General features: G+C 47.6%; 1 protein-coding gene across 2 annotated transcripts in view; it reads right to left on the reverse strand.

The window, feature by feature from the left end:
• Window positions 1-11,370, reverse strand: part of PDPR (pyruvate dehydrogenase phosphatase regulatory subunit) — a 45,239-nt gene that overhangs the window by 14,576 nt on the left and 19,293 nt on the right. For both annotated transcript variants that reach the window (XM_015429713.1, XM_015429714.1), the window contains exons 10-13: window positions 10,201-10,325; window positions 8,602-8,757; window positions 6,227-6,360; window positions 3,644-3,792 (exon numbers count right to left, since the gene is read on the reverse strand). In XM_015429713.1, the coding sequence (XP_015285199.1) occupies window positions 3,644-3,792; window positions 6,227-6,360; window positions 8,602-8,757; window positions 10,201-10,325 (564 nt within the window). The remainder of the gene's footprint in view (window positions 1-3,643; window positions 3,793-6,226; window positions 6,361-8,601; window positions 8,758-10,200; window positions 10,326-11,370) is intronic.

Genomic DNA, 11,370 nt, shown 5'->3' on the forward strand with positions numbered 1-11,370 from the left:
TGTAAAAGGTAAAAAGGATTCCTTTAAGCGATGGAAAGCTAGTCAGTGAGGCTGATAAAAGGGAACATAAAAAAGTAAAGGTAAAGGTTCCCTTGCTCGAAAGCCAGTCGAGTCCGACTCTAGGGTTGCGGTGCTCATCTCCGTTTCAAAGCCGAAGAGCCAGCGCTGTCCAAAGATGTTTCCGTGGTCATGTGGCCGGCATGACTAAACACCAAGGTGCACGGAACGCTGTTACCTTCCCACCGAAGTGGTACCTAGTTATCTACTTGCAATTTCTTGCTTCGAAGTGCTAGGTTGGCAGGAAAAAGGGAACATAGGCTGTGGCAAATAAAATGTAAGTCTGTGATCAGGCAGGCAAAAAGGGAATATGAGGAGCATAAAGCGAAAAACGTAAAGACCAACAATAAAACTTTCTTCAAATACATTAGGAGCAGGAAACCAGCCAGGGAGGCAGTGGGGCCCTTGGATGACCAAGGGGTAAAAGGAATAGTGAAAGATGATAGGGAAATGGCTAAGAAGTTGAATGCATTTTTTTCCTCTGTCTTCACTGTGGAAGATGAGAAGTGCTTGCCCACTCCAGAACCGCTGACTTCGTGAAGGATGTTGAATGACCCAAGTCAGATTGAGGTGACAAGGAGAGGACGTCCTACGACTGATAGACAATTTAAAAACTGATAAATCACCCGGCCCGGATGGCATACATCTAAGAGTTCTGAAAGAACTCAGATGTGAACTTGTGGATCTCCTGACCAAAATATGTAATCTTTCATTAAAATCTGCTTCCATTCCTGAGGACTGGAAGGTAGCTAATGTCACTCCCATCTTTAAAAAGGGTTCCAGAGGAGATCCAGGAAATTACAGGCCAGTCAGTCTAATGTCGATACCGGGTAAGTTGGTGGAAACTATTATTAAGGAAAAAATTAGTAAGCACACTGATGAACAAAAACTATTGAGGCAGACTCAGCATGGGTTCTGTAAGGGAAGGTCTTGTCTCACTAACCTGTTAGTGTTCTTTGAGGGGGTGAACAAACATGTGGACAAGCGGGACCCAATAGATGTTGTTTACCTTGACTTCCAGAAAGCTTTTGATAAAGTTCCTCATCAAAGGCTCCTAAGTAAGCTCAAAAATCGTGGGATAAAAGGACAAGTCCTTTCGTGGATCAAAAACTGTCTAATTAATAGGAAACAGAGAATGAGTATAAATGGGAATTTTTCTCATTGGAGGGTGGTAAGCAGTGGGGTACTGCAGGGATCAGTACTCGGTCCGATGCTTTTTAACTTGTTTATTAATTATTTGGAGTTGGGAGTAAGCAGTGAAGTGGCTAAATCTGCGGATGATACGAAGTTGTTCAGGGTGGTGAAAACCAGGGAGGATTGTGAGGCACTCCAAAGGGATCTGTCGAGGATGGGCGAGTGGGCATCCACATGGCAAATGGGGTTCAATGTGGCCAAGTGCAAAGTGATGCACATTGGAGCCAAAAATCTTAACTATAAATACATGCTGATGGGGCAGAGACTGACCAAGACAGAGATCTTGGAGTCGTAGTAGGTAACTCACTGAAAATGTCGAGACAGTGTGTGACTGCAATAAAAAAGGCCAATGCTATGCTGGGGATTATTAGGAAGGGTACTGAAAACAGATCAGCCAATATCATAATGCCGCTATATAAATCAATGGTGTGACCTCATTTGGAATACTGTGTACAGGTCTGGTCACCACACCTTAAAAAGGATATTATAGGCTTTGGAAAAAGTGCAGAAAAGGGCAACTCAAATGATAAAAGGGTTGGAACACTTTCCCCATGAAGAAAGGTTAAAGCGCTTGGGGCTCTTTAGCTTGGAGAAACGACAGCTGAGGGATGTCATGATTGAGGTTTTATAAGATTATGCATGGGATAGAGCAGGTACAGAAAGAGGTACTTTTCTCCCTTTCTCACAATACAAGAACTCGTGGGCACTCCATGAAATTGCTGAGCGGTCGGGTTAGAACTGATAAAAGGAAGTACTTCTTCACCCAAAGAGTGGTTAACACATGGAATTCACTGCCACAGGAAGTGGACGGCTTCAAAAGGGAATTAGATAGGCATATGGAGCAGAGGTCCATCGGTGGCTATTAGCCACAAGGTATAGATAGGGACTCCGGGGCAAGTGATGCTCTGTATTATTGGTGCTTGGGGAGGGGGTCAATAGTGTGTGGGCTCCTAGTGTCCTGGCCCCGCTGCTGGACCTCCTGATATCTGGTATTTTTGGCCACTGTGTGACAGAGTGTTGGACTGGATGGGCCGTTGGCCTAACCCAACATTGGCTTCTCGTATGTTCTTAAGAAGCAGAAGAGGGCAGAGGGAGGAGAAGCTGAAAAGCAGTTGGGAGAGGAAGAGAGGAAAGAATGCAAGAACATGGGCAGACAAGAGAAGCAAGAAGGGAAAGTGGGTGTGGAGAATCAGAACAAGATTAAAAGTTCCTCCCAGGCTGTTAAAGAGGCTGTTCCCAGCAAGAAAACAGCTAACAGGGACCGCGGTCACGCCAGCCAGCAGTGACCTGGGGTTTGGCTCACTTCGTAGATCAGTTTATTCATTCCAACAGCTGTCCCTTAATTGGTTGGGTTACCTGTTTAAATGTACAGTGTAAAGTAGTATTGTTCAGATCCTCGTGAGATGCCAGACTGATTGCCAGTCGGCATCTCCAAGGCACTAGAGGCTGCGTGCCCACAGAGCCAGTTATCTGTTACTAGCTGTCTCTGAAATAGCCTGAAAAGAGCTTTTCATTGGTTCAATGGCTCTGCGCCCGCTCTCCCACTGGCTTCCAATATCTTAGGCTCCTGGTGTAATTTCCCCTCCCCACCCTTAACTCCTTCCCCTACCTGCCCTCCAAATTCCCCAGTAAGATTTTCCATACATATAAGAACATAACATAAGAACATAAGAGAAGCCAATGTTGAATCAGGCCAACGGCCCATCTAGTCCAACACTCTGCCACACAGTGGCCAAAAATACCAGGTGCCATCAGGAGGTCCAGCAGTGAGGCCAGGGCACCAGAAGCCCTCCCACTGTTGCCCCCCCCCAAGCACCAAGAATACAGAGCATCACTTGCCCCAGACCGAGAGTTCCTATCTATGCTTTGTGGCTAATAGCCACTGATGGACTTTTGCTCCATATGCTTATTTCATTCCCTCTTGAAGCTGTTCATGCTTGTAGCTCCTGCCACCTCCTGTGGCAGTGAATTCCATGTGTTAATCACTCTCTGGGTGAAGAAGGAATTCCTGTCTTCCATATCTATCTGACGAAGTGGGCTGTGAATCACAAAAGCTCATACTGAAATAAATGCTAGTGTTTAAGGTGACACTTGGACTTTTGCTTTATTTTGCTACAACAAACACGGCTGCACCAGCTCTTTTCTCGGACTCCAACTAAGTCGCAGCACTAAATTCTATGTGAGCCAACCACTATCTCCTCCAAAGTGACAGCCAAACAAGTGACACATCAACTGTGAATTGGCACGTCGGTGCCACCTGTGGGTTGCCTTAACACAACAGGAAAAATCTTTAGTATTTTTAAGCACTTTTTTAAAGCAACTAAAACTTAAAAATGGTGAAAACATTCCCCCCTCCCAATGTATGACAACAGCGGTGAAAGCACAGCCCTACCTGCGTTTGTTCAGGCGCACGATGCTGCAATCGTTCTCGTATCCTCCGTTGTGATTGAGCATCCCCGTGTGCACAATGTGTCCAACAGGTACATCCAGGTCATTGGAGAAGAGATACTGCAGAACCTCCAGGGCCTGCTCCCCTGTGGACTGTAGCGGGGGGGGGGGGGTGTTTGGTTGTCAGACACATCAGCAAGCACCATCATCCGGAATGACTATCATCTCCTGACACAGCAAGCAGCCTGCACTGCTAATAGGGGTTCATGCAAATCTTTTCTTGGGGGGTGGGGAGCCAGAGAAAGCTGGTTTCTGATTCACAAACAAGGATGCAATCAGACCACCAAGGTCAGTCTCGTCTACTTAGACTGGCATTGCCACTTCAGGGTCCTTCACATCACACACTTCCTGGTCCGTTTTAACTGGAATTGCTGGGGATTGAACCTGGGACCTTCTGCATGCAAAGCAGAGGCTCTTCTACTGAGCCACAGCCCTTCTCCATATTATTCAGATTATGTCAGAGAACCAAGCCCCACAGGCCCAGCTTCCACCCTCAGGGCAACAAACTGCCTGGCTTGTTTTCTCTGAGCTACAGCTTCCTGGAAGGAAAAAACAGCCGTCCTGCTGCTTCAGTACAGGGTTACTTGAAGGATGGCACTTCTGAAGGTGAATTTCTTCCAGATGGGATCACCCCAACCCCCCCAACTCCCACAAATCAATCAGGCCTTGAGAAGGGGTGTGATTCTAAACTGGTATGCCAATGTCTGAAGATTTACTGAATCTGTTCTCTTGCCTTTCCTTCAGATGGCTTTCCCACAAATCCCCTGCGGCTTGTTATACAGAGGTGCTTCAAGGTTCCCAACAGTCCCTAAGGCGCTGCAAAGGTATGCTGGAATGTATGTAGGCCACCCACTTCCTTCTCCACAACTAGGCCCCTGCTGCGATAGCACAACAGACCCCTGGGTCTCTGTGGTGGCTGGAGGTGACATTTTTAAGCCAGATCGTGACAATTCAGGCAGCTGGCATTGCAAGCACTTATTCAAAGAATCTCAGCTGCCTGGAGAGACCAAATGTGAGCTGTACAAATCAAGAAGCTTCGAAGCGGAAAAAAGGCTTCCCAGCGGTCAAGCTCTCAAATTTTGTCTGTTAAACCTGCAATTTCCTCTAATGCCAGTTTGGTGTAGTGGTTAAGTGCGTGGACTCTAATCGAGAATTGGGTTTGATTCCCCACTCCTCCACTTGCACCTGCTGGATGACCTTGGGCAAGCCGTAGTTCTGACAACAGCTGTCCTTGAAAAAGAGCAGTTTCTGTCAGAGCTCTCTCAGCCCCCACCTACCTCACAGGGTGTCTGTTGTGGGGAGGGGAAGGGGAAGAGGTTTGTAAGCCGCTCTGAGACTCCCTTGGGTAGTGAAGGGCGGGGTATAAATCCAATCTCTTCTTCTTCTTCTAAAGAGTTCAGGGTGGCATATATAGTTCTTCCTAATTTATGCATTTTAGGAAATTTCTACGATGCCTCTCCAGAGCACTTGCTCGAGGTGGCTCACAGAGTAAGATATAAAGCCACAGAAGTTATTTATTCCCACCACAACTTTGTGAACTTCGTGGCTGAGAAGGGATCTGAACCCAGGTCTCCCCAGTCCTCCTATGATGCTTTAACCACTACACCACAGACAGCATATATATAACCAGTGCTGTGCCACCTGCACTGGCTCCAGGTGAAGTACCGGATCAGGTTCAAGGTCCTGGTATTAAGGCCCTAAATGGTCTGGGACCCACATTTTTGGGCCCGCCTCCTCTGCTATACCCCCCAAAGAGCAGTGCACTTGGCAAAGAAGAAACTACCAGCTGTCCTTCACCAGAGCCAGGGCCTTTTCGACCCTGGCCCCGACCTGGTGGAACTCTCTGCCGAATAACAGCCATGCCCTGCAGGATCTAATGCCGTTCCAAGGGGCTTGCAAGGCAGAGATGTTCCGCCAGGCTTTTGGTTGAGGACAGCAATGGGTTCCATCTCGTCTGGCACTCCCCCCACTGTTTTTCTGCCTCCCCCATCAGGCAGTGGCACAATCTGAAGTTTTTAGCGCCATCTTGTAATGTTCTGTGTATTATTTTACTGTTTTGAACTGTTTTTATTATTTATGAATGCATCTTATTGTTGTTCACCGCACACCGAGTCTTGTGTATACAGGGGAAGGTGGTCTAAAAGTCTAATCTATAAATAAATACATCACAATGGTTTCATTACAACTCGGAGACAGAGCCATGGAGGAACACATCATGTGGAACCATCACCCCATGGTCGAAGTGCTTTCCACCCACAAGCGAAGACCATCTTATTTTTCAGGTTTTTTTCTTTACTGCTAAGCAGAAGCATTTTTACTGGTGGTTTTGTATTTTCTCCTGAGGTTTCTTTTTTCTTAAAAAAACCCCTGCAGCCTATTGCCTCAGGCTGTTTTTGCAAAGGCAACCAAGACGTTCTAATTGGGCAATCAACTTTTGACACACCGAAAAAGCTAACACAGCCAGTGCCAGAGCAACAGTGCTGACCGTGTACACGCTGCCGCCGCCCCGCCCCCCATTTGCACTTACGCTGATCTCAAACTTGGTGAATGAAGACATATCGATGACACACACTGCCTCCTTGCAGCACTTGACTTCTGCCCCCACAATGTCAAACCAGTCTGGCTTGTAGAAAGTCTTGCTCTGATCCAGGTCGAGCAAATCTAAAGGAGAAAAAACGCTGTGAACTTAGTCATTTAGGAAAACAGAGGAACGACAGCAGCAACGACAAAAGTGGCATAACTGTGATGAAGATCCTTCGCGTGGGCATCCATGCAGTCACGTGTACGGGTTCTGGGCTGGTGCAGTAGACTGCAGACAGCAACTAGAGCTCTAATCAAAGAACTGACACCCAAATCCCCTCCCTGAGGGAGGGTTCTATCCCTACTGGTCATGCCTCCAGGGGAGAGGTAAGCACCTTTCTGTTCAGCTCCCAAAGATGTAGGTTAACACGGGGGCCTGCAACCTTTTATAGTTAAAGAGCCAAACTATATCACACTAAAGAGCCAAACTATATCAAAATTATCACTGGGAAGGTATGGTGTCCAACATGGGGAAGTCTTGTTTAAAAAAACCCAACAACAAACAACCTTTTGATCACAGTGCTGGAAAACAGAACTTGGCTGTGAACTTGGGGGAAAGTGGTCAGTTGAGACTGCTGTGAGCTGGAGAGAATGTCCCTGAGCAGCTTAACTATAGAAATGTTCTCGCTTCGCTGCACAGGACATCTAGGCAGACGGCTTGCGGGAGTTAAGCCAGACTTCGCAGCCAGAGGGTGAAAACATAGCTAGGGATGGTTACCCTTAATGCTGGCCACTTCGGCACTATGGGACTGTGATGGAGATCCTTCCAGCTGCTCTTCAAGAGAAGGGCTCAGTTTAGAACACATAAAGAGAGCCCTGTTGGATCAGACCAAAGGTCCATCTAGTCCAGCATTCTCTTCAGACAGTGGCCAAACAGCTGCCTCTAGGAAGCCCACAAACAGGAAGGCTGCAACAGCATCATCCCGCCTGTTCTCCCCAGCAACAGATTTAAAGAGTCATCTTGCCACTGGTACTGGAGGGAGTAGATGACCATCATGATTAGTAGATTGGTAGCCCCAACCTCTATGAATCTGTCCACCCCCCTTTAAAGCCTTCCAAGTCAGCAACTGTGACCACATCCCGTGGCAGCAAATTCCACAAATTAACTATACCCTGTGTGGGGGAAAACCTGCCTTTTGTCTGTCCTGAATCTCCCACCCTTCAGCTTCAATGGATGATCCTGGGTTCTAGCACTGTGGGAGAGGGAGAAGAGTCTCTCCCTGTCCGCCCTCTCCACACCGTGCATAATTTTAATGAACTCCACCATATCTCCCCTTGCTTGCCTTTTTTCTAGGCTGAACAGCCCTAAGCATTCTCACCAGTCCTCAGCTGCCCTAGCCCCCTAATCATTTTGGTTGCTCTTTTCTGCACCCTTTCAAATAGTGCTATGCAGAGTGAGAGAAGTAAACCCTTTTACATAAAATGGTAGAACTGTTTTGGTATCGGGGTAGGCAGAGGCTAGATAGACATTGGAGGGTATATCCAGTGTCTACAAGGGAAAAAAGGAAATAACCACAAACATCTAGTGACGTTCCAAATTCAGTCTGCTTTGTCTGCTTTCTCTTGTCCTTTGCTGCATGTTTTACACAAGCCCTTGCGAAGCTGGCTTGGTTCCGAGCACAGCTATGGAGTGGAAGTTGTCAGCTGGTTTCCCTTCCATTCCAAAGAATCAGAGGTGTGGAAGCTATCGGCTGCAGTCTGAATCAGAGGTGTGGAAGCTATCGGCTGAGCCCTGACTCCAGCAGCAGGTTATGGCAGCAGGGCACCTGGGTCCATAGGGTCATTAGGGGAAACAGGGACAGCTCTCAAAGAGTCCTGCACCTGGAAATGTGGTTCTTCCAAGGCACTGGAAGCTCAGTCCAGCAAGAGCAGGATTCTGTTTTATGGCTTTCCTCTCAACACAAAAAAGGCAAAGACTGTGGCTGTCAGAGGCTGTTATCTTTCATCAGCAGCTGTGAATCTCATTTAAAACCAGGAAAGGATGGGGAGCAAGATGGGAAAAGGGATGAAAAATGAGGACTAAGGAGGAAGAAAAAAATTCTTAAAACTAAAGTAGAGGAAAAAACAGAGACGGAAAGGAAGTTCTCAAGAGAGCAGACATGGAGCTGCTTACTTTGTGGCAGTCAGAAGAGAAATGAGCAGGAATTTGCTTGCCTCTCCCCTGAAAGCACATTTGGAGGAACAGTACTGTTTCTCAGGTCAGAGATTTGAGCTCCCCGTCCTCTGGCTAGAGCGTCAGAATTTCCCAGATTTGTCCTATTTGCTGGTGCAGAACCCCATCCGTGGGACCGCACAGAGCCCACAAAACAGGACTGGTCTCACCTTTCCCAGGTGGCACAAAGTACTTGGCCCTCTCAAACCCGTGCTTCTCCATCCACCGAGCTCCTTGTGCGTCCAGCCGGTCATAGAGGGGCGATGTGCGCAGCTGCCTGCCAGTCTGGAAATCCCAGCGTGGAACTTTCAGGTCATAGATCAGAGCTAGAAGGGCGACAAAACCACAGACTCAGGGGTGCCAGAAAGGATGTCCATCAGTCATTTGTCTCATCGCATACTCTGGAGTATCTTGGAAAAATACCCTTAACAGAAAAATCTCTGAAGGAGAAAATTCCATAACAACCTGCTCTGATTTAGGGAAGTTGTTCCTAATGTTTCATCTTTATCTGCAACCCTGACTTTGTGCAAGCCCAGCTCTTCCTGCTCTCCACAGCATGCTTCAGAGAGTAAGAGAAACCCGTGGCTTTGTGTGCTCTCTTCTCATTCCTTCTCCTTTCACCATTAATCCATAGCGCAGCAAAACTCCTGGTTAGTGTTAACCATAGTTAGCTGGTGGCACAGTTTCAGGTCAGTCTTGAACGCTTTCTTAATGATCACCTCAGTGCAGGCAGAATACTACACCATGGCTGAAGCTGAAGAAGGGAAAGGTGGCACTCACGAGGTGCTCCAGATCTCCTCCCAGTCTCTTAAATCATGATTAAAATTTGTCAGAGTTGGGGCCCTTCAAAGGGACACACAAAGCTACTTTATACAGACACCAGTCTCTGATCCATCTATCCCAGACTTGAGCATTTTGACTACAGAGTGGTTCTCCTAGGTCTTAAACAGAGACCTTTTTCTCCATCCGGCACCCAAGGAAGATCCAAGGATTGAAATTAGGGCCTTATACGTGCAAAGGATATGCTATAAGCAATGAATGAAGGTCCCCTCCTTGGATGACAGCATGGACAACTATACACTCTCTTCTGTGATGTTCCTGAATATTACTGCAATATCATAATCGTTTACTATTTTCTCCACGCCAAACTGTTCTTCCTCTTCCATCATTTGTTTATGCCTTGACTTATGGAACGATATTTTAAATTTTTTCAGCTGTCCTGAGATCCATTTTGGATCACAGGGGGGGCTATATCAGCATTCAATAAATAAAGTGAATGAATTCACAGCTTATCTGGAACATTGTTGGCCCTGGACTGGCTCAGTTACAGCCAAATTAACACAGCAAGACTGAACGGAATGATGAGCAGGCCTGTCTTTTTAAACCATTGTTCGCATTAATTGTGCTGAGTCTAGTGAGACCTTCCCTCCTCGACAGGGCTTGGCTTGTGGGCCATCCATTCTTCTATGTATTTTCTGTCCAGCTGTCTTACTCCCTTCCCTTGGAGTCCTAAGGAGCTCCTTCATCAACTGCATCCATCGCTGCCCAAATGCTCTCTTTGGGACAAGCCAATCCCACACAGCATACAGCTACCAGCTGCTACCTAGGAAGAATTCAACCAGCCTTGTAATTTTTCTATGCCCAGTTTTGTCGCAACTTTCAAACCCTGGACACTCAGGACAGCACGAGAGTTTCCCAACTCCTCCACCACACTGCCCATGATACTCTAAAGGAGACCACTGCAAGCTCAGGGCAAGGAGGCAACTTACGCATTACTTCCATGACGCGGTGGCGGAGGAAGGTGCGGCTGCTCTGCAAGGTGCCAAAGCGTTTCAGGTCCAGGGGCCAGACGTTGTCGGAGGGGTAGCCATTCACCATCCATTCAGCAAGGTACCTGTCCAGACAGGAAGGCAAAAAGGCCTGGGAGATTAGGTGGTGCAAAAGGGCCAAAGCTTGCAGGACAGTCACCCCCTGACATGACAAGAAGTGAAGAATGACTCAGAAAGGTTTGTCACAGAGTGCAATGGAAAGGAGAAGGAAGAATTTTTTTGTTACTCCTAGAGACAGCAAAGACTCCTAAAGACAGTTGCAGTGCAGGCCATTTATTACACAGTGGCTTAACCTGCTTTAAAACAGTTGTCTGCAAAGATTCCTTTAGCAAATAAGAGCAAACTTCCCAGGCACCATGCCCTTTAGGGATGAGAGCAACAACTCCCTGCCCCCCCCCCACCCTTTTGGGAAGTGTGCAGTCCCAAGCACTGGCTTCAGTGGACTTCGAAGGTGTAGGTTTTAAGGCTGCATGGTTTCTTGCTAACCCAGTGAGAGAAGCCCACTATCCTCACCAAGCAAAGACTGAATGGGCTTTGAAATAAGTTAGTCAAAACAACAGACAGGAGGCGGGGTCTACGGTGCAACGATGGCAGATGCCTTTCCCGAGGCTTGGGGAGGGCGCTCTGCACAGCAGCGGAGGAGAGGGGTGCCGCTGGATCGGCGCCTCCACGGGGGGTCAGGGAGGCCCCCCAGGCCATAGGGCTTTTGAGGGTGAGCCTCTTTTCCTGCTATCTGCAGGGGAATTGAGGCTGCCCTCCGCCCTGACGGTCCTCCCCGCTGTCTGCGTCCTCTTAGCAAGGCACAAGATGTGCCGACCCAGTCAAGCGCAAAGAGAGAGAGAAATTGTAAACGGACACACTGAAGCTAAAATCCCCCCAAAAAAACTTCTTGAGTGACTGGAATCATGCTGAGAGAGGGAGAACTCTCTGACACATTTAGATAAGCAGAGGAGGGAGAGAGAGAAAGAGAGAATTGTAAACGGATACTTGGAAGCGAAAAGCTGTGGGAGATATCCATGAGTATTTAAGCGACTAAACAGCGTGTAAGCGATTTTCAGAGCCTGGGAGAAAACGATTTTACATTGGAATTAAAGTGTAAAAATGGCGGAC

The sequence above is a fragment of the Gekko japonicus genome, unplaced genomic scaffold (genome assembly GCF_001447785.1).
Source record: "Gekko japonicus isolate JY-2015 unplaced genomic scaffold, Gekko_japonicus_V1.1 scaffold815, whole genome shotgun sequence".
In the NCBI taxonomy this organism is placed as follows: Eukaryota; Metazoa; Chordata; class Lepidosauria; order Squamata; family Gekkonidae; genus Gekko; species Gekko japonicus.